Source organism: Hoplias malabaricus, chromosome 8 (genome assembly GCF_029633855.1).
Source record: "Hoplias malabaricus isolate fHopMal1 chromosome 8, fHopMal1.hap1, whole genome shotgun sequence".
In the NCBI taxonomy this organism is placed as follows: domain Eukaryota; kingdom Metazoa; phylum Chordata; class Actinopteri; order Characiformes; family Erythrinidae; genus Hoplias; species Hoplias malabaricus.
Window position 1 is genome coordinate 11,922,036 of NC_089807.1, and position 24,411 is coordinate 11,946,446.

Sequence of the window (24,411 nt, forward strand, 5' to 3'; positions counted from 1 at the left end):
CTGTTTTTATATTTTACGATTTTATATATATGTACAGTTTTACTATGCTACAGTTCAACACAGAAACTGTCTTCAACATCGTGTGAATTTTATTTTGAGTACCAGAAAGGAAAATTACATGTTAATTTATCTCATTATTTTAACTTTTACCGAATGGCTCCTAACGAGTGCACATCGCGGGGCACGAAATAACGGATTTCACGTGAAAAAAATCAAAATATTCACAGTATTACTAATATGAAACAACTGTTTCTCTAACTAATATCGGTTTCACTATTTGGAGAAGCTATAACGCATAGGAGAAGCTATAACTACATAGAGAGCTGAACACCATTTGAGATTCAAGGAACATATATATAACATTTGTAACATAGTTGAGATAATAAAACTCTAGCTAATTACACGAACACAAAACAATTCATGAGTTCAAGTCTTTTGTTTATTTAAGTATGATAAAATTTCATTTTGCATTTTTCAATCCCAGAGCATTAACTCTGTTATGTGCACATAGTTGAAATAAATTAATCTGCATGACAGAACTCTAACATCATCAAGCATGTATATTAAGGCCAGTTTTGTGTAATAAATTACTAAATTAGTGAAAAACAAAACAAAATAAATTTGCTTTCAAAAGAAAACTATAAGTCAAGTTCACAATCAAGCAGAACAGTTGTTTCTACAAAAAAAAAAAAAAAGTACAAAGGGATGTGGGGCAATTAAAATAGTAGTTAAATGCAAAAAGGCACCATGAAGCATTCAGTTAAAAAACAAAATAACAAACAAACAAACAAAAATAAACCTTAATTATAATAAAAATATGTGTTAAGTTTTATTAGTAAAGGTCTACAGTATATTTCTGCAAGTCAGACATATTCCACAGAGAATCCACTGTGGAAATGCAAATCGATGCTCAGAATGATACGTACCATTCTTCTGTGTCTGGATTAAAAAGAATAACATGATCATGTAAAATAGCATTAATCACATTTGCAGGTTTCTCTTCAAACTTTGAATTGTGCTTCCAACTATAGTAAGCTACAGTGCCAGGATCATCTTCAATGTGTACCCAAGATACATTGTAGTTACATAAAATAAAATAAAAAATAAACACAGCTAAGCATGGCTAGACACAAATAGTGACATGCGGATATACATATTACATTCTAAGTTATATAGATAACCAGCCTAGAAAAAGTATTCAGGATCCACTCAGAATGGGAGCTGAGAAGAAAATTAAGAGAAAGAGGGATTTTGTAAAGCAAAATTAGTTTAGTGTGCTGCAGAATAAAACAGAAGAGAAATGTGCAGTAAATTATGTAATAAGTGATGTTACACAGTAAAAACAAGTTTACTGTAGCTGGTTATACAAAGTACTTAAAATTAAAGAAAAATATTTTACATGTTCATTCATTAAAAAATTAATTATCTAACAAGTCCAAATGAAAATACACTGTGTCCAAATTCTGTAGACATCTGCATCCAGCAGAGTATTACTGGGGAGATTATTACATTTTTTACCCTTCTTATAAGGCTCACTGTTGAAAGATTTTAACCCAAGTGAATTTAGATATTAGTTCTGACAAGGATATGTCAGAACATATTCTGCTTATGTGCAGCTCCTCCAGGTCCTTCCCATTCCACTAGCTGTGTGCAAATGCATGCCTGTGCCAAAAATTGGTGAACATTAAAGTAGCTGAAAAGAAGGGGTCCCTGTATACCTTTAAATGTATAGTGTATCAGTTCGAAGCCATCTAAATCCCCCTCAAAAGCAGCCTAAGGCAAGGGTTTAGTAGCCTAAAAAGCACAAGACCTCAATCATACAGGGAGTTTATCAACAAGATGCAGTGGAGCTTAACAAAAGAAATTCCAATAAAACTATCACTACAGAGAGTCACAAACATCCATGGTGCCTGGCAATTAAGACAACACATTTCTTAGAGGACTACCGTATGAAGAAGACACTGAATTATGAAATCTAAGACTGAAAAGGGGAGTTAAACAAATGCATAAATACTCTCAACCCTATGTGCTGTTGTGTTTTACACATGCAGTGCCCATGCAAGACAGAGAGTATAACTCATTCAGTACCATGTTTCTTAATTTGGTCTTTTAATGCTTTTACTCTACCCTTTTCTTACTAAAACACCCTTTCTGGTTCAGTGTCCATGCAAATGATATGTGTGTATGAATAAACATAATAAGTGAGACAATTTATTTTCACCAACAAATTAGAAAACATTTGGAGAGTGAATTTGGCATCCCCTTTCTTTGGGAAAAATCACATAAGGGGTCAGAGGTGGCATCTAGTCCCCACAGTGAGGTTGCTGTGTGGTGGGATCACTTTAGACGGACATGAGGCAGGCTCAGGGAGTCTGAGCTGCCCATGGGTCCAGGCTGGCTCTGAGCTGGCCCTGCAGTACCCCTTTGTGCCAGCTCAGAGGAGAAGCAGACGTCCGTGCTAGGCTGGGATTGAAAGTCAAAGTTCCCCTCGTTGGTCAGCAGCTCTTTGTCACTGATGAACAGTTCTGTATCACCCCAATCTGGCAGGGTCTCGCGATCATTGGACTCATTGTTGCTGCTGCCACTGCTCCTAGCAGACAGATTAGGGTGGGAGTCCCCAGCAGGGGGCAGCATGAGGTTTTGAGCAGAGAAGGACTTCCCCAGTCCTCGATCTGACTGCAGTGGTTTGTTTCCAGCTGAAGACATAAGGCCCAGTGGATTAATTTCAAGACTCAAGTGTCTCCTCCAGGAGCCCTCCTCTTTGGGGCTACGCTCCGGCCTGCTCCTTAAATGCACTCTGCTCTGAGAACATTTGGCCTCTCTGTCTGAAACACCTTCAGTCTGGGTGTTAAGTAGGCAGGTGTTAGGGCTCTCCACCCTGCTCTCCCCCAGTGTCTCCGAGATCAGACTAGAAGGTGCGCCTGTAGCCATAGTGGGCAGCTGTAAAGTGTTTGTGCTGGGGTTTGTGGTAGGGAGAGGCCTGGTCAGCTCAGAGAAATTGGTATTACATCGAGAGAGGTTGTTAGGGGTAAGAATAGGGGGAGGTGAGGCAGGGTAAACACTTTCCGGGCTAGAAGGTTGATTATGAAGCAGTGGAGAAGGGGAAAAAGAGGAGGCCGAAGTTGGGTAGCCAGTGCCCAAATTAAGCTCACTAGGGGCCAGGACAAGCTGTAGGCCACAGGGTAGGTTGGCACTTGCAGATCGAGAAACCCCACTGCCGCTGAGCTGTGTGGAGGAGGACAGATCCTTGCTGTGAATGGAGCTGTGGTAGTCAGAGGTCTGCTCCAGCTCAAACAGAGGAAGGGCTGACAGGCCCATCACAGAAGGGGAGCCTTTCTGCAGAACCTGCCGGTAGATGTCCAGCAATGAGTCCAGTTTTGATTCAATGGACTGCACCTGCATCATGTGAAACAAAGTTAATTAAAACTACTAAGCTTGTATTGTATGTTTTCTGCTATTTATTTTATTCCTGAGTCTCTTAAAAAACGAGAAAATCCCCTCATTGGTTCTTGGCTTGCACACTGTGTATGTCCATCCATCCATTATCTGTAACCGCTTATCCAATTTAGGGTCGCGGGGGGTCCAGAGCCTACCTGGAATCATTGGGTGCAAGGCGGGAATACACCCTGGAAGGGACGCCAGTCCTTCACAGGGCAACACAGACACACACACATTCACTCACACACCTACGGACACTTTTGAGTCGCCAATCCACCTGCAATGTGTGTTTTTGGACTGTGGGAGGAAACCGGAGCAACCGGAGGAAACCCACGCGGACACGGGGAGAACACACCAACTCCTCACAGACAGTCACCCGGAGCGGGAATCGAACCCACAACCTCCAGGTCCCTGGAGCTGTGTGACTGCGACACTACCTGCTGCGCCACCGTGCCGCCCCACTGTGTATGTGTCTAGGAAAATTATTCTTCAAAAACAAACAGGCATTGAAATGTCTCTGAGGAGCCAAAGCTTTACGCAAATAGTGCTGGTCAAGTTCCAGTTGTTCATTCCAAACAAGCAGATGCACACGTCATATAACTCACTGACTGCCTGAAGATGGAGGTCCACTTATTTTCTGCTTGTTGGGAATAAAAACTTCCACACCAGCATTTCTGGATAAGATTGCTGACCCTTGTTTCATTGCATTGTTGCCAAGAACCCGTTATGGCATTGTTACATTTAAGAATGCAGTAAGAAATGTAGCTTGTTTACATTCATCTGATTTGCCTTTTGTCAAAACTACTGAATACATGTATACATTTATCAAAAAAGATTAGAAATACATTATTTCTAATGGAAATGGACTTTGACCTTTAGAAAACGTTGGTATAGAAGCATAACTGTATTCATGTCTGACTTATTTACAAACAAGGTTCTTTCAAGAAACAGATATTCTGCAAAACATTGATTACTCTGTTGAACTCCATGTTAAAACAAATATTTCAAGACAAAAATACATTCATTTGACACAGTATGTCAAAACGTTGTGACATCAAGCTTTTTTCTTAACATGGTTTGTCAATATTATGAGGAAATAAACCAGTGGTCTCATATAAATATTAGTATCTTGAGAAAATAAGTCTTTACTTTGAAAGACTAAGACAATATTTAGACATCCCTGCCCCCGAAACAGAAATAGAAAATGTCATAGGCATTTATTCCTCTGGAGATAACTGATTATGTTTATAAAGCAAAACAGTCATAGAGATATGCTCATGTAGGTCTCTGGCAGAAACCTGTTTTCAGAAAACCTATTGTCACCTGAGAAAACACACTAAGACGACTCACTCATTCCATAATGTGAATGACAGGTTATGTGACATTTCTTGTGGCTCACCTGTCGTTCTACCTTACACACACGGCCCAGCATGCTCATGTCATGCTCCAGTGACTCTCCTTCTGGAAGGATCCTATCCCTCATCTTCCTGTCCATGGGTATCTGACCCTTCCCCAAGATCTGATCCACCCTGTGACACAAAATCACTGAATAAGTACAAAAAAGTGAAGATACCTAATGAAATACTGGATTCTCTCTAACCAGAGTACTGCACAGCACAGGACAAAACCTGATTCCTCTTAGAGAATAAGAAAGGTTGTTAAATGTTTGACCACCAAGTTGTACTATTATTCAGAGATTAACTTGTATCATCAAACGCTTAAAGCTATTTTTGTGGCAGGGGGTATTTTATGATTTATGTTTCATTAATGACAATATAATACACTTAACCAAGTTAAAATTACTGCATAAACATTAGGGAGACACACATTGTGCAATGTATTACTTAGATATTAGATATAATAGTTTGTATTGATCAGTTTAATATTGATATCATCATGCAAATTAGTGAAAAACAAGTTTATGTGGCATAAAGTTAAATATCACCAACAAAAATCTACACATCACAGTTCAACAGCAACTCTGAACTCCTGAGAGATGGTGTAAGTAAATTCAAATTATTTCCCCCAGCCCAGCACTACAATATGCAGAACAGTGTCTCGACATGAGTCTAACCCCGAGCTGGTGTGTTTCTTCCTGCTTTGGCTGTAATACAAGTGCAGAGAAGAAGAGGACAGGTTCCTGGCTTTGTTGTTGAGGGTCTGTTGTGAACCCAAGCCTGTGGCAAGTCTGTGTGTGAGAGAGAGGTGTATTTTTAATGTCTGGGCGTGAGACAAGGACAAATGAGGAATCACTTAAGACAAACTATTCCAAGCAGGAACAGAATAATCCCAATGCCAGAAGGACTATAAATATAGATGCATGCACTAAAAGCAACTCAGGACAGAATCTTCTAAACGCAAGCTAAATACAATGAAATGAGATCAAGTGTCAGAAGCATTATGAAATTAATCTTAAGTTCACAGTCCACCTATAAGTCAAGAGGAAATCCTAGAGAGCCATTACTAAGGCATTCTATAATTCTCTGATGTAAATGTCAGCAGCAAAATGTAGAAGGCAGCAAGATACAGAAGGCTGATCTATCATCTATTGATTAGACTTCTAAAAGCAATACTACCTTTCAAGAGTCATTAATCACAAAGGAAAGAAGACGGCATCATACAGTAAGTTTGCCTCACATTCAAAAGAACACCATGCAAGATGTCATACTAGGGTTTAAATGACCTTTTAATTTTCAAACAAGGACAGACAGCACAAGGCCCAAAGCAATGTTATATTAGACAATAGAGTCAATCACTTAAGTTTTGTGTCAGTAAATAGTACACAATGTGGAATAACATTGTTTTGACTAGTCAGAAATGTTATGCGTGGTTGCAGAACAACCCTTTATTTATTTGTTTGTTTGTTTATTTGTTTGTCAGAACAATGCCTAAGCTCACCATGAGATCAAAACTGAATAAATAACTCTTAACAACGCTTGAAAGCACCATGTGCTTAAGGGGAAAAATGAATTAATAGAAATATTCAAAAATGTCTTAAAAATAAATAAAACACTAATGTATATAAAAAAATTTAAATATTTACAATTTTTCAAATGTAAATAGGGTCTTTACTCTGTAAAAATAAGGTCTTTTTGTAAATAGCTCCTACAATTTTTCTCAACCCACTCAAACTACACCCATGCTGTCATTAAGATTGAGTTGGCATGATGTGAAACATTTTTGGGGACATATTTATCAAAAAGTATATGACAATATACTTCTAAAATATTGCCCCTAAACTAAACTAAAGAAGGAATTTTGAACATCAATTATGTCTCATTATGGCTCATTGAATACAAATGTGGTGGGTATAAAATTACGTTTTTTTTTTGGTAAATGTAATTTTTGGCTTGACAAAGACAGGTAGCTTAAGAGTTTGACTCATTTCCATGCACGTCCATAGGCTTAGTAACGTTGATGGGGTTTAGGGGTCTGCTGACCCTGGGGCTGAGCGTTTCCTCTTTGCCTGGCTGTAATACAAGTGAAGAGAGGGAGAGGAAAAAGTCTTGGATTTGCTGCTCAGGGTCTGTGAAGGACCCACTATTGTGTCCAACCTGAATGGGAGAATGCAAAGATAGTAAGACAAACACAGGATTAAATATAATTGACATAAAAATACACCAGTAAACAGACACACAATGTTTTATTTATTCATTCATTCATTTTTCTCTAATCAATTCATGCAGTTCAAGGTTGCAGGGGTCCAGAGCCCAACCAGAATCACTGGAGGCAAGGCAGGAACACACTCTGGACAGGATGCCCATCCATAACAGGACATATCACACTCATGTAGTCACTGATACCTATGGACACATGTAACATGTGTTTTTGGACTGTAAGAGGAATCTACAGCACCTGGAGGAAACACACTCAGACACGGGGAGGACACACCGAACTCCTCACAGACAGTGAGCTGAGGCAAGAATTGAACCCACAACCTCAGGACCCTGGAGCTGTGTGACAGCGACTCTAATTGTTCACAATGTTTTTGTGATCAAAACAAAACCTTGTTTCTCCAGGGTTTTAACATACAATGTGTTAATGTATGCTAATGTAAGAGAGTAACATTTAACAATTCCAGCTGACCCATTCATTATTATCAATTTGCACAATGTAAAGAATGCAAATGGCAGATGCAGTGGAGTTTTTCTCAAGGTTTTATATGAGAATATAAGCAGCTGTAAGTCCAACCAATAAAAACATATATAACAGGTTGTTTAAAATGATGCAAGAGTCAGTTTGCTCTAACCTAGTCTGGAGGCTCTTGATGCGACACAGCATATCCAAGTGTCCAGCTGAGTACTGCTCGATCACATCTTTCACATCATATGGGCGCAGGGTCTCTTTAAACTTCTTCTTGGCCACATGGAACTTCATTATCCTGGCAAAAGTCAAATCCTACTTTAACTCATTTACAGCAGTGAAGGCACAGATTAAATCTGAAGGCATTATAAAAAGATGAACATTTAAAATTGGCAGCAATTTGATCCGAATAGTTAGATAGGTAATTCATACAATAGCTAACCACTTTGCTGTCCATAAAATCATAATAAAACGGACAAGGGCTTTGAAGGTGAATCCTCTGTCTGAAGACATTTTAAAGAGTCCATTAAACTGTCCATCACAGATGACCTGATCTGTAAGAAACAAATTGTCTTAGATTTTTATTCTCCAGCTCACAGCCTTCCGCATGATTGGTCTCGAAGCGAAAATACAGGATTTTAAAAAAATATTTCAGCCTCACTAAGTAAAACCTGAACACAGTGCACTGCACTTCCACAGACGCTAGAGGGTGATGGCAAGCTTTGTGTGAAACATTGTTTATTATCCATGAAGCCAATACAAACACAACATAGATCAAAATGCAACTTGATATATTGATCCACATAAATCCACTGAAGGAAGACATTAAGAAGGTGAGGAGAGTCAGGTCAGGTTTTTTACGACGTCATTCAACGTGGACACAATGGAATAAACAGATGGAAGAAAAATATTGACATAGTAGTGAACAAGTCTCAGTAACGCTTTTAAATCCTGCTTCCATTGCCTGTCAATTATGCTGAGATACCCTTGTTAGATGAGCCAGTGTGAAAGCAGAGGCAGCTGTGAGTATGTCCATCTGACACCCTGGGAAAGCACAGATAAATCTCAACTGTCCTGCCTTTAGAGGACCTTTTGACTGGACACAGTTAGAAAGGTTGGGGTCACCTGGAGCAACAACAAGAGGCCATCTCAACAACAATGAGATTGAAGTGGGTAACCAGAATATGTGAATATACTATATTATAAAACATTATGCACAGAAAAATTAAGGAGCATTTCATGTTCCATCTCATATTTAGCCAAATGTACATATATTATTAGAGGTTTATAAAGAAATATTTGAATCGATACACGTTAAAATGACAAATTACAAAATGAATCACCAAATCATCTCAGCAAATCAGGTACAGATCACATTGTACTAGGTTCATATTAGAAGCTACTGCTAAACTTCTTTTCTGGAGTTTTAGTCATGCCTTGTTATCTAGGTCCCTCTATTTCACAATGCTATTACGCTGGGAGGGTCAAAGTTAGCTGATGCATGTGAAGCCAACCACTACATCTTTACCCAGTGCTGGTAATGTAATTTCCCAGAACAATTCACAGGAGAACATTAAATAACATTCCCTCTTACGTCAGTTGACAAATGTTCACATGTTTCATTAGACCAGTTATGACCCTGATGAATGTGGCATTGCTAGAGTTGGAACTCACAAGGTTATCAAATTTATTATTCTTTTGAAAAAAAAATGCAGTATATTTCAAAACACTATTCATTTATAGAAACAGTAATTCAAACATAAAAAAAAACACTAAACAGCCCATTCTTAAACAAAATCTCATGCAGCTATTGTATCAGACTCTCATTTACTTCAGAAAAAGGCAGTAATCTGTTGTTTTGCATAAGGTTGATGCTTGGCAGAGCAGTTATTCTCTCACCTGACAGCTCGGATGACTGCCTTCAGAGGAGCAGACAAATCTTCCACAGAGACATCACAGTGACAGCCCTTTTCATCGAAATAATCATCTCCTCCCAGACTGTCAGCTACAAATGGAGTATGATGTTGGAGATAAAGAGGGCAGATATGGACAATGGAACATAATATTGGACAAGGGGGAGAGAAAAGATCAAATGAATGTAGTGCTCTTGTAATGGTTCAAAATCAATGTTTCCAATAACCTAAAACCAATAGTGTTAGAGATAGGTGCGCAGTATACCAAATCAATACGGTGCTAGTAGAATGGTCTACAACTTCACAGATTTGAAGGAAGCTGTAAACATTTTCGATATGTCTATAATGACGAATAGGGTAATAAAATGTTTTAAGATGACAGCAAAGGCTGTATGATAATGAAAATAAAGGCAAATACATAAGCATATAATAATAAAAGGGTACATTTTGCCAGTACATCAACACTAATCCTGAAATTAAAAGAGCCATGAGCTGAATTGGGGCCATTAACAAGGCACAGGAGGATCAATACAGCAATGATTCAGAAGAAAGCCCTCCCATGTGCCTCTTCAACCTGACATTTTGCTTTTATAGCATTTCAGTTGCTGCACTTGGAGTGATTCAACACTAAATTGACAAGTGACACAACCTTTTACTTGTTAAGTAAAGAATTATGACCTGGTATAAAACGACAGATTAAAGGCCCAAGAGTTTCACATAGTAGTTTGCAGAGCAGAGTGAACCCTGCACACGAACCCTTGTGCCCATGCCTGGTCCCATAACAATAATATATAGTGGGTACGGACGATCTGAGTTGGGTTTACTTAACCAGATTTACTGTAGCATAATAAGACAGCTATGTTTTAAAGCACACAAAACAGCTGTGGTACAGAGATTGCCAGAGAAATGCAAAGTCCAGCACTTCTCCCCATTAGTGGAGGCTTATATATTGCTCTGGGATGGATCTACGCAGCATGTGAAAGGGGAGGATATAAGGTCTTTAGCACTATTCAGCTAGACCTGACGATCATCAATCTGGGCTGATGAGCCTTGCTCAGTGGGCTATCTACAGGGCTTCAGTATCTCTCAGATGCTCCTGAAAGGTTAACAAGAGGAAATACATTGTATATTCAAAAGTCTGTAAACTCTTGTTCACCTAGCATTTCTTTTAAAATTGAGGGTATTTATAAGGAGTCTGCACCCACCATCCTTTATGCAGCAAAACCCTCTACTGATCTGGGATTGCATTGGGATAGGTGTTGGAATATTTCTGGGAGGATTTGCAGGTGTCCAGCTATGAAAACATAAGTGTGGTCAGGAAATGACAAACACCACTACAACTCATCTCAATGGTACTGGATGCCACAGAGGTGATGAACACTCAGCTCTTGTTCATGAACCTAAAACATGACCTGCACCATCCCTCACCCTCACCTATATACAGCCATCTCAGTCCCATGTAGAACATGGTTGAACATCCCCAAAAAATAGGAATCCAGGTTTTCAAATACACAGCAGTTTCCACAGGAAAGAAAAAGACAATCTGTTTAATATCTATGACTCATTTCTCCTAGACAACAGTGAGATCAGATGGTAAGACGCAGAAGATTTTAGCTTAAGTCTCTTGCTGCTCTGATAATTCTGCTGGGGAAAAAAGAGCCCAGAAATCTCAGGTTTCTTCACTAGAGTTCTTAACTATGAATCCCATGAAATCACACTGTTGTTGGGTTTGCTAAAATAGCTGGTAATTTTTAATACTATGGAATATTAACGCTCAAGAATCGAGATATCTCAGTTTTGTGAAAAAGTATTGTATTTCTTTGGGCTACTGTATGTATGTAAACAAATCTCTCTCTTGCTCTCTCTCTCTCTCTCTCTCTCTCTCTCTCTCTTTCTTTCTTTCTTATGCCTTAAGGGCCATTCTGGGAAACAAAGTGAAAAAGGACAGCTCTTGTGTTAGAGCATTCTCAGTTGGAAAGAACCCAACTAGATGTCCATTAAAAAGAAGAAAAAAGCATGCCAAAGGTCAAAGAAGGGGGGAACTATAAATCGTTCAGCTTTCAGAGGCTATGACTGGGTGCCAAGAACAACAAACAGCAGAACACACAGTTTAATAAGACTATTATTTTTAACCAGAGGCATGGTAGAAAGATCTTAAGCTGTACTTTATTGGTACATTAATAAACAATGTGGATTTTACTCAAGAAATATCAATACTGAATACATTTTCATAAGTTAAATTGTCATCAAATCAAGTGGGTGTTGGATTCATGGGTTCATTAATTTTTATGAATCAAACAATTTTTATTGTTAAATGCTTGAATACATTTAAATATTGGCCGTGACAATATTCTTGAGTTTCATAAAGTTTATTTTTTGTCTCCATAGTTCGATTTAAAATATATTCATTCATTCATTCATTATCTGTAACCCTTATCCAATTCAGGGTTTCCTCCCACAGTCCAAAAACACACGTTGCAGGTGGATTGGCGACTCGAAAGTGTCCGTAGGTGTGAGTGTGTGAGTGAATGTGTGTGTGTCTGTGTTGCCCTGTGAAGGACTGGCGTCCCCTCCAGGGAGTATTCCCGCCTTGCGCCCGATGATTCCAGGTAGGCTCTGGACCCCCCGCGACCCTAAATTGGATAAGCGGTTACAGATAATGGATGGATGGATTTCCTCACAGTTGAGTGAGTTAAGGAATGACAAATTCACTGTGTTTTGTACAGGAGAGTTTGCTGCTGTATGTGGAATGCAGGAGATCTGACCTTCAGGTACAGTTCGTGATTGGCTCTTGAGTCTGAGCGAGGGTCGGAAGCGTGTTCTGTCGTTAAAGCTCCAGCTTTTCTGAACCTTGGCTGGGCTGCTCCCCTCTGTGGCCATCTCAGTGCAGGGAGAACGGCGGTCATTCAGCGACGTCTGCCTGCTCTTAATGCTCTGACCACGAGGACTAGCCATGCGCACACGTTCCTTAAAACTCAGCTTCTGGCTGTAGGGTGGGGGTCAAGGAAGAGTAAGAAGTAGGAAAGAAGTAAAAAAGAAAATGAAGAGACAAGGTAAGATTAAGAGCAGAGACAGAGCACAAATGTCTCTAAACAAAGTACAAATGACAGGTGAGGTAACATGAGACAGGTAACCCATAACTGACTGTGTTTATTTTGTGGTAGGTCTAAGGAAATGTTTTAACATACTACATGTAACACCATAACCAATTTATGTACAATATATATATTAAAATGTTTAGGTCAAATCTAACATTTCTAATACAACACATCCTAATACAACTGAAATTTCTAGCAGTTAATCCCTATACTGAGTCCATAACCAAAATGATCAAGACACTAGCATGCAAGGCAGGGGGCATTCTATAGCTCAGTCAATCAGCAAGCATTTTTTTCAAGCGACCTAACCAAGATAATAAGCCTACAGAGAGCTTGAAATCAATAACCTGAGGTAAATGTCTCTTCTAAATCATGAAACATCAAATGGCCCTTAAACTGAAGGGAGCATGAGTCACACTGACTTCCATGTACCAGTGTGTGAGATGATGGCTAACGTGGTATTAGAGGGAAGAGCTTGGCTGGAAGATGGGTTAGGGCTAAGTGCTCAGAATATATCAGAAATATGTTTTGTAATACGCATGCGCATGCAACATACACATGTAGGATCTGATGCATTTAAAATCCACATCCAATTAAGACCAATCATTCAGAAGTGGGTAAATAAGTTAGCAAATCCTGCTTATGAGAGCTTAAATAACACTTCCCTCACAACTGCCTTCATTCACTTACTGGAACCATAGTGGTCCATTTGCTTCAAATACAATTTCTGAAATGAATCAACCTTTCAAGACACAGTCATCAAAATGTCCACAGCTGTAATGCACTATAGGTTTACCTTTTATTCAGTAGGCTCACAGAATCGTTTACACTGAGTTGTCAGTTTATTAAGCACACCTTCTCTATATTCCCTAAAGTGTGTAGACACACCTCATAATAGGTGAACTCACTGCGGACACAGAAGTTTGGCTGTGCATAGAGGGCCTGAATAGGACTGGATTCAATATCAATATATATCGCAATATAAAATGTTTCAAAATGTTTATACACATTTTCAATGTGTCAATACACTTTATTTAAAACATCTGTCGACAGTTAGTTTAAAAATATTAATAAAGCCATTAGGTTTATGTTTGGTGGTGTTTCTTGTTTCTTCTTGGTTTTTCAGTGGATTTTTAATAGTTCATATCGATATCAGAATTATATCGTATTGACCAAAGTTAAGAAATAAATTGTGATATCAACTGTGACCATATTGTCCCACACTAAGCCCGAATGGTGTTTGTGATCCAAATTTCATCTGTCAACATCAGTTTCTAACCTTGCTAATAGTCTCTTGGCTGATTGCCATTAGACCTTAAAGAAAATGTTGTAGCATCTTCTCGAAGCAGCTTAATAAGGACAAAATCCCCATTAATGTCCTTGATATCCAAAGAATGATTAGACATGAAGGTATTCACGAGTTTGGCCATAGAGTGAATTTAATTATGCGTTCTTGCCTGCTTTTTTCTTCAGAACAGTTTGGACTGTCTTAGGCATGGATTCTGTAAAATGCTAGATGAGTTGTGCAAGAACGTGGTACTGTGTGGAAATCCATTCAAAGCTTTATGTAAGTTATTAAGATATTCTTCACCAGGTGTCAGAGACTGTTAATTGTTCCTGCTGAGAGAATGGCTCCATTGATGGGTCAAAAAGGATCTGGACGCGTCTATTCAATGCTGCACTTCTGGACACCTGTCTGATCTTCATTTGTCATAGCCCTTTTAAGATAACATCCAGTGATATTCCCACATTCTGCACTCAAAGAAAGATTTGCATTTGTACGACTATATTTCCTGTCCCTAAAGTCACTCATTTTACACTTTTTATTCTAAATTTGATTTGTGGATTGGTATTACACTGTAAAATATTATCATGTGATGTATCACCTCCAGTAATCTGACATTTGTTTGAAAATGGAGGGGGCATATCTAATAAACTGGCAACTCAGTCGACGTAATTTCCAAATATAAGACATGCAAAGAAAATCTGGGCTGCTCGGATATGTGTGCTAGGCTAACTCTTCAGGCAACAAGCAAGAGGAAGAAGAGTGGGCCTTTTTGTATATAAAAAGCCCCATGGCAGTGTCACAGAGAAGAGAAAAAGGGGACTTTTGGAGTGTCCATCATCGTCCATGCACCTGTGGTTAGTCAGCATTCTCATAGTTTATGTGGCCAGAGCAGAGCAGGATGCTGGATACCTATATCTCCGTGTGGTATATCTCCTGAAGAGCTTCTGTCTATTACTATGACCCTTACTAGGGAGCGTAGGAGACAGATGGGTTTGGGTTAGTTATACTGTGAGGAGAAAGTTGATTTCCTTCAGTGGAACAAACACATGGGTTGTGTAGTAAAATCCAAACATTTCCACATTGGTTATACTTTGCATTTCAGAGTGCTGGTAAGCCAATGTGAGTGGCGCGCATGCAGATACAGCAACTATACACACAAACAAATGAAGCCTACCCAAACACCAGTGAACATAAAAACCACTCTTTGACAAGCTGACTTCAATTTGTTAACAAATTACAGTAAGATTTTGTTCCAGAACATTACCTCTTATCACGCTGGCCAGTAAAACATTATTTCATTGACTTCTTTTATTATGCTTGTTCACATACAAAATCCAACAAGTAGCGCTTGGGCATTTACAGCTTAGCTTTTTGTTGCCTATGAGGTTGGGAGGAGTATTTGCAGACACATATTATGGCATATATGCCACCCACCAAGGGACCTTTAGAACTGTAAATTGCTTCACTAAAGCTCTAATTGTCTAACCCTGCTGTTCTTGCTGTAAATATGAACCACATGCCCCAAATCCAATTACACTGCTAATTAAAAGCAGTGTTAGTTGAAAATTGGGTAAAAAGGGCTTTGGGTGTTACCATTACTTACAAAGCTGCAGTAATGAGCCTAGCTGAATTTACTGGGAAATTAAAAGAGTAAAGCCACTGCACAGCAGCACATTGGACCAGTGATGAATATTTAACTAAGCAATGACAAAGCCTCTGCCAAGGCTCAACATGACATGTTGTTGTGTATATACCTCCAAACTATAACCAAAATACTTATGTCTGAATCAGAATCTGGAATACTGAGATGAACACTGAAGGAAGTGCAAAAAAAGGGTAGAATGAAGGGGTAAAGAGACACACTGGCCTGTTTCCAGCAGAACACCCTCCCCTTTCTCTCTGCCTGCTTTTCATTCTCTCCCACCCTCCCTCCATTCCTTCCACTCTCTCTCTCTCTCTCTCTCTCTCTCTCTCTCTCTCTCTCTCTCTTTAAATGTCTGGTGAGTGTGTTGGCTGGAGTGATATTTAATCACTAACATAAATAATCTCTGAATGGAAAAAGCGCATCATGGTGCTATCTGCAGTCCATAGAAATCCACAAGTGGTACAGGGTTCTCTGCTTTTTTACAGTTTGTATGTGTACAGTGTGTACATATATATTGTCCTTTTTCAGTATCCATACACAAAAACCACAAAGAACTACACACTAAAGGGTTTGAATATCACACAGGAACATCCCTTAATCCATCCAAATCCTGCAGACATGCTTATCTACTGTTGGTACCATCTAACAGTCTGTTGGGCATCATATTGTCTCAGAAATATGACTAATATGATACTAAAACATGATACACAATATTCATATTTTACATGTAAAATGTCAAGCTAATCTACACTATACATTCCATTGAAGACAATACTCATGAAATGCACACAGTGTAAGAATAACAAACCTGGTGGTGGACTCTCCCTGGTCTTTCCTTCAGGTATTAGTTAGCAACAGAGGGGAGAACAGGGTCAGAAGATTAATTCTTTACATGAAAAACAGGAATAAACAGGAGACTAGAAAAGACACATGGTTCTGAAATATACTGAATCTTTCATAAAATTAATGAATTATCAATATATTTCTCTTTGTTAAACACAACATAGTGCACTACAAGTGGAGAGAAATGAGGAGCACACACACACACACACACACACACACACACACGCACACACACACGCACACTGGAATCTGAACATGAAACAAATCACACCATGGAAAACAAGAATTGAGAGTAGAAGATACCATAAACAGGCAGCAGACACCAAGCAGACATGCAAGCAGCAGGCATCACATAATCAAGCCGTCTAGGGAAGCACTAGCAAAGTTCTTTTTAACTGTTTATCAGTTTGTGTTTGTGCATGTTTGTGTGTGTGTGTGTGTGTGTGTGTGTGTGTGGGTGTGTGTGTGTGTGAATGTGTGCATGTGTATGCTTCTGCAGGTAGTATTTGCAGGCTTTTTAAAAACATTCTGCTCTTACAGTAGATCTTGTCTTTCCCTCTGGCCTATGTAACCGGAGAGTCTCCACACACACTGAAGGAACCTGCTGAGGGTATTGCGCTTATCTTAAAGGAGAATTACACTGATTTATTTGTTCAAAATTTCTGCATAATTAAATTATTAAGGAGTAAATTGGATTTGAAATGCCCTGTTTTAAAGAAGCATCCTGAATTGTTCACAGCCATGGTGATAGGCACCAGTGTTTAATGCCTCCAGAAGCAACATGAAAATGAACTAAATTACAATAAATCTTTTACAGTTATAAGCATTACACATAACACACAGAAATAGTGTAGTATAGCTCTATTTGTGTTGTAAACATCACAGCCACTGGTTCCTATCACCAACACTAAAGAAATTCAAGCTAGCAAGTTTTTCAGTCATTGAATTATGCAGAATTAGAATATCCTATTGTAGCCTATGCTTTGTGACTACAGGCCTTGTGAATACAGTAAAAGGGAAATGTGAAGAAGAGGTGATTATGCCTGGAAGCACAGACTTGTTTGCGAAGAGAAGTGGGAGATGAAGGCCACAGGAGCACAGACACCAAATACAACACCAGCTGCCAGAGTTGTACCTACTTTGTAGGGCTGCAGGTATGCAACGCCTTCAAATGAGGCTTCCAGGTAGCAATGGAAACCGAGTTCTCATCAGCCGCATAACTACGCCAAACACACTACGTGCAGAGTATACAAAAAGGAAAACAGGGAGGAAAAAAATGGAGACCAAAAGAAAAAAGTACACAAGGCAAGGAGAGAGCGGGTGGTTGGAAAAAGGAAACAAACAAACAAAAGAAAACAAAACAAAAACAAAAACAAAAGGCAGATTAGTGAAAACCAGTTCAGGTCAGAGTTTTCTCATCAGTTCACTGCATGGATACATGCCTTTGAGGAGGGAGAACACTTTTATAGTACCGCCATGTGCCACTCAGGTACGATCTGGAGCGGTCTGTGGAGTAGAGTCGCCACGCAGCCTGGGCCAGGACACACACACACACACACACGCGAGCATGGACACGGATGTAGAGAGACATCAGCATGGTGAGGGCAAAGCCAGAAGAACAGAGCACCTAAGACATTTTTTCAATGGACGACCTGAGCTGTGTTTGGTTAAACACCTCTAAATGAAAATGATGGAGAAAGAATTGGTGACAGAACCTTATTAAATATAATGATATGCTGAGATTGTTGCAAAATATAAGGAGCACTGAAAAAATGTCTTATTGGCCGGTGACACACACACACACAAACACACACACACACATCATCAAAATAGCCAGAAGAGGACTATAAGAGAAGTTGGGAAAACCATGTTATGGATAATAATAATAAATAAGTCACATACAATCTAAAATTAATTAGCACAAATTAAAAAATACAATATTACAGTAATTTAATGGGCTAAAGATGATATATTTAAGTTTTGGTACCTACATATGTAAAAGAAAAAAAACATCTTAGTGTCAATAAATAGAAAAATGTGGGCTACAGAAAAAATGAAAACATTAAATGTTTTCATTAATAGAACAGCGAAATTAATACGTAATTTATTTTTTAGTGTCAGTACAAAAGCGAAATATATTTAAAACAAAACCAAAATGTTCAGTATTGAACATTCATGATTATCTAATTATCTATCCAGTCTATATGAGCTAACAGGTCTTTTAGAGGTTTTGCATGTGATTTCCTCTATATTTTTAATATGTATTTTTACAGTTGATCTCGGATATTGTCATATTATTGCATGATTTTATTTTATGGAGTATGTGCTTCCATATAACCTTATAACCATATAACCTTACTTGTTTTAAGAAGGCAATTTATTAGTGACCAAACACAACGAGTGATTCCAAACTTCTGGACAGTAGTGCACACACACAGGGCAGAGAAAAGAGAGTGAATGATGGTGTGCTAAAGACAAAGACGAGGGAAACGTTTTTCATTTTCAGTGTAAACACTCACAGAAAGAAAGCCACCAATGATAGAATGAAGTATGAGGACTAATGAGTAATCATAACTCAGTAGTTCCTTTTATCAATTATTAAAAAAATCAGGATTAAAAAGACGAAGGGAAAAATTCAGCTAGCACATGTGTAATAAAACAACAGTCTAAGGCATTGAAACAACCTGGATAAAGAAAAAGTGGTTAGATGAGAATGTTTACCTTTTTAGAAACAACACAAAAGAACAGTTTCACTACAGTACAATAGGACGGTTTCTTATGTGTAAATATTGGTACAGTTTGGCAATGTGGTAATAAAACAAAATACAGTCATGAGGCAAATAAGATTTAGCATTTTTAAAGGAAGATGTTTGTGTCCATTAGAAAGAGCTATTGTGCTTACAGAAACTCGCACACAGAATTCCTTCTGTTTAAATGCATAATAAATATCTTCCCGTTTCTTTTGCCACATTAGATGCTAACGGGCTTCAGTGAAATCTGTGCATGTGTTAATGTTAATTTTGTCCAAAATGGACCTGAGACTGCAGAAACTCTCTATAGACTTATTAACTGATATTAATTATTCTATATACAATTATAATATCAAAGACAATCAAAGAACACAATTGTTTGTTCTCTTTGGTAATCTCAGACTTGTTTTGAGTTTTAAACAAAATTTAACATCATTCCTAATGTGTTACCTTTGGCACCCTATTCTAATGTGTTTGTAATTTGACACATTTTATTCCACAGAATGCAACTTAAGACCACAAAACAAAAGTTAGAACAAATTAAATGATGGAGAGTCTGAATAGTTGTGGAGAGGCGATTTTCCTTTATCAACAACCTACATTGGAAAGGGGAAATTAGGAGTCAGTCAATAAACAAAGACTGTGAATTCTGCTCAGCTCCAATTAACTGTGGAGTATGTCAGCGTCAAACATTGAAATTTGATAGAAAGAAAACATTGCCCATTTTCTCCTCAGCCAGAAAACAAGGTCTAAATGTGTTATGCCTGTGTTAATATTCAGTAAATATTTCCAAGTCACAAGGTTTCTATGACTCTGAGTGTGGCCTTATTTAATTGGGTTATATGTATATTTTCGCTGTTCACAGACATTTGTCAGATTATCGTACTTCTCTATCATTGTATTTCCATATTTCTACATCACGTGATCACTTTCTAGAACCTCCAGATCACATGGAATAAAATACATGTACACTAACTTTTATTAAAGTTACATTAGGTTGTTTTGATGGCAACAACATAATTTGTTAACAGGCCTGTTGTGTCCAGTGAATTGACTTTACCTGTATAAGACTGGCTGCTGGATTCCTCCTCTTTTCAAAATGTTTCTGTCTGTGTTGTTCCTGTACCTTCAAAGCAAAGCCTGACCCTAGAATTCCCTAAACACACAAACACACACACAATAGTTCCTGAGTTACTGATGAATCATTTGGTGATCAATAGAAAAGTTGGTGATCAAGTTTGATGATCACTGAGCTCTAGTAATTGCCCGCTGCACATCAGTATGAATGTCCGAACAGTACCAGACCATCTGGGAGAAAGTGTGATGGACAAACCACTGCTAAGCCATATTCAGCCAGGCAGAGAAAAACAGACAGTGAATTTTAGAGAAGACAACAGCCTGAAGGCTCTGAAGTGCATAGGCCTGCATTCAGGCACAAACACACTCCACATGAAAGTCCCCACAACAAAGAGTCTTTCAGAACTCACACACAAAGACAGTTTAAATGAGTGACTGGAAGAGATCTTGGACAGCACAAAACACATGACTGACATTAATCTTTAGCTGTGAGAGCTCGGAGAGAGAAACACTGCACTTCTGATAGAGCACTAGCCACAAAGAACTGGCAGACGTTCCTGTGCTGGAAGGACTTGTGTATGAATCTGAACACTATGATCTGAGGCACCCTGGATTAATATCGGTGTGTGACCTACCGCATTCACAGATGTCTAAGCCAGTGGGCCAAAACAAACGAGTACAAAAACAGGGAGTAGGACTTCTTAGAACTAATTTATCTCCTTTTCAAATTTTATTCAGCTAGAAGAGCAAGAAAATAGGGATAATAACATAACCTTTTTTGGATGTACAATACAACTGTATGTGGAATTTAAACGAACACTGTAAAAACAGATATAAAAATGTTTAGTGATAACAGACACTAATATGAAGGTCTATTTAAATGACTGCAGTTGTGTATCTTTAAATTACAAATTCAAATTTTGAATTACAAATTTTGTAACTCACTGTTTTTTGGTCATTCACTGTTATATAACCTTATAATATAATAATCTTGGTTAATATCGTGTAGAATTTTATGATAGGTTTAAACAAATCCACCTGATTTTTACACTCAGCTTTACACCAGAAGTAAGTGCACTGCTCCCCCCACAGACCAAACTTTTTCTTTTAAAAATATATGTATTTAATGTGACAGAATGATGTGAGTGTTTAGTGTTTAGGATATAAATTAACATATAATTATTATAATCATACACAATAGAAAATATATTATGCCAATCCATTAGAGCTTCACATAGGGCCCACCCCACTCTCTTCCTACCTGCAGCCACCAAAATTCCTGTTGAATCCCACACCTCAACACTAAGGTTGCTGTGGCTGTTTATGATCTGATCAGCAACCACCTACCCTTTACATCTATGGTTACTCATTGAGCCCATCACATGAGTCCCCAAACCACCCACTGCATCACAAGCTTTTCACAGGGGTCATCAGGTAGGCAACTTTCAGCTGTTTCTGATAACTCCTTTACAGTTGCCCTTAGTTTTAGCAATTTATTTAGCAATTTTGGCTACACACATTCCCTCACCTCAGCTGTACTTCAGCTTCTTCCTTTCAAATGCTTTGTCTACTGAATCCTCAAATGGAACTGCTAACTCTATGAAATAAGCTATCCATTTCCTTTCCCAAGGCCAGCACCATATCTGGCCTTGTGTAGTTAATACAGTGCACTCTGGGACCTGCAGTTTTTTTACCTACGTCCACCAGCAATATCAAATCTCATGCTTCACCCCATAATCACTTTATTACTACAACCACTCATTGTAGCATTTGCCTCTAAGCGTTTGCTGTCCAACAAACATGCTAAAACCCTTAGCACCTGCTTATGTCTCCATGTAGACGTCCCCTGCGACAAATTAACCTTACAAGCTGACAGAATATGCTTCAGTGTGCCGACCCCTTTACAACCAGGGTCTTCACCTACCCACTGTCCAAGATTTTGTGGAGTTGGAAGGACATCGTATGTTGCTGCAAAAACAATATATTCTTGCAGATTATTGGATGTTTTACTGTATTAATTGTGTTGATGTTTTATTTTGGGGGTGTTATCATCCATGCATTATCTGTAACCGCTTATCCAGTTCAGGGTCGCGGTGGGTCCAGAGCCTACCTGGAATCATTGGGCGCAAGGCGGGAATACACCCTGGAGGGGGCGCCAGTCCTTCACAGGGCAACACACACACTCACAATTTCACTGACACACTCACACCTACGAACACCTTTGAGTCGCCAATCCACCTACCAACGCGTGTTTCCAGAGGAAACCCACGCAGACACGGGAAGAGCACACCAAACTCCTCACAAACAGTCACCAGGAGTGGGAATTTAACCCACAACCTCCACGTCCCTGGAGCTGTGTATCTGCGACACTACCTGCTCTACCACTGTGCCGCCCGGGGTGTTATCAGTTGTATAAAATATATAGACAATGTAAAGGCCAATTCAGACAGAATTATTTTTACTTGGGAAACAGGGGTAATGTAATTTTACCACAGGATGTCAATCATGTTTATGGTGGATTTGCAGTGGATAAGAAATCTTGGTGAAAATAACACAGATTGGAGTGGCTACTTGATACACACATTGCCGTCACACTGTGAATTATACACTGGAGTTTTTAAACTGTCACTACTGTTCTGAGAACAGCAAGTCCACTAAAAATATCCAGCCCCAGAACGAGCTTATCTTCTAGTCCCTCAAATAATGAGCTCAAAGTTGGGAAAAAACCTTCAGCAGCTGAGATTAGCCTCATAACTGAACTGTATGTTTCATCACTAAATGCCTCCACAAGCTCCTCTGTTCTTCAGAAAACCCACAGAAAATTTTTTGCCTCAGAACATTATGGAAAATTCCCCTACGTTGATTGGGAAGGGATTAATAAGTCTCAGGATTTGTTCCTGAAATGGAAGCATGCACTCCAAGAAGATGATGGAATTGGTCCATGTGAATGGGGTTAAACTACCGAAACACTCATTATACTGTACACAGATAAATCTAGTCTCATCCGAATAGGGCTTAAAATAATGTTAAATGGAAAAGGCAGTGTAAACAGTAATAGTTTATATCAACGTACACATAAAAACGATTACATTCACCTTTCTACTGGACTGCAATAAACACAAATTATTATTATTATTATTTTGCTGTTATTTTAATGATCAAATGTGATTTATGAACTGCAAATAAAGTTTTCATGTTCTTAAAATGTTGTAATCAAAATTACACAGAAGCTAATTGTATTTACTGTAGTATAGTACTGTCTATTTACAGTACTGTATTTGTATATGTTGAGTACACAGCTGTGCCCAGAGATTTTAAACCTGACACTGATAATGTATGGTTTCTGTATCAAATCATTGTGATAAGTACTGTGCCTTGTTGAATGTCTTCATGTGTGTTGTATATGACATTTTTGCCATGTAGACCAACCCTGTACCTGCTAAAAATAGTGTTACATATATGATTTGTGTAACAGCAACTGTGTGGTCTTCCAGTGCTACTGGGGCATTAAAAAGGTGCTGTTATCTAAGCTGCTGTCATCTAAATGCTCATTCCAAGTTGTGCTTGGGTACTGCCTGCAGGTCAGTGCTTTACTCACCGCAGGCAGAGCAAAGAAGGAGATGCCCAGCAAAGCGAATCCTGCCGAGAGCAGCCGGCCGGGCCACGTCTGCGGTGTCTTATCCCCGTAGCCAATGGTAGTAAGAGTGATCTGAGGATATGGAGAAAATGGACAAGGGTCAGACTTTGAAAAGGCATGTGCACAGCAGCTCCAAAATCCACAGCGCACCAGCTCCTTTCAGCCGGACGGGGTTAGATTACCCTCTTGATTACAAGGCCAGAACGAACAGCAATGCCCAGACGCCACCTTCAATCAGCCAAGGAAAGGGGGGAAGAGCCCGCACACACTCTGGTTTCCTCCACACAATGACCATGTATGGGGTTTTGCATGGAAAACTGGCCACAGCATGGTGCATATTGTCCCACACTGTCTGTACTGATCATGTTCCTGCAAAAGGCTGCCATGCAGCTCAGTAAAAGCCACATGCTCAACACACAGCTCCACTTACAACAATCCCTGTCCAATCTGCCATATTAAACGGCCATGAATATCAAAATCCAAACAGAGGCCGGCTCTAGAGTTACAGCCACATGGCCGTTTGTGTTGCCTCTGTCCCCTCTGTGAATATAATAAATCAGTGGCTTGGATTTTAAAAAGCATTAGTCTAACAGCTCCTGCTCCTTTTCCACACCAATAAGTGAAGGCTTCGTATTCTTG

The 24,411-nt window shown here is 39.0% G+C and overlaps 1 protein-coding gene across 2 annotated transcripts in view; it reads right to left on the reverse strand.

Moving 5' to 3' along the window:
- Nucleotides 1–453: 453 nt before the first annotated feature.
- Nucleotides 454–24,411, reverse strand: part of kcnq5a (potassium voltage-gated channel, KQT-like subfamily, member 5a) — a 216,459-nt gene continuing 192,501 nt past the window's right edge. For both annotated transcript variants that reach the window (XM_066678508.1, XM_066678509.1), the window contains 9 exons: nucleotides 23,734–23,844; nucleotides 20,119–20,214; nucleotides 17,448–17,542; nucleotides 16,274–16,300; nucleotides 12,200–12,420; nucleotides 9,421–9,526; nucleotides 7,688–7,819; nucleotides 4,838–4,967; nucleotides 454–3,396 (listed from right to left, as the gene is read on the reverse strand). In XM_066678508.1, the coding sequence (XP_066534605.1) occupies nucleotides 2,338–3,396; nucleotides 4,838–4,967; nucleotides 7,688–7,819; nucleotides 9,421–9,526; nucleotides 12,200–12,420; nucleotides 16,274–16,300; nucleotides 17,448–17,542; nucleotides 20,119–20,214; nucleotides 23,734–23,844 (1,977 nt within the window). In that variant the 3' untranslated portion in view covers nucleotides 454–2,337. The remainder of the gene's footprint in view (nucleotides 3,397–4,837; nucleotides 4,968–7,687; nucleotides 7,820–9,420; nucleotides 9,527–12,199; nucleotides 12,421–16,273; nucleotides 16,301–17,447; nucleotides 17,543–20,118; nucleotides 20,215–23,733; nucleotides 23,845–24,411) is intronic.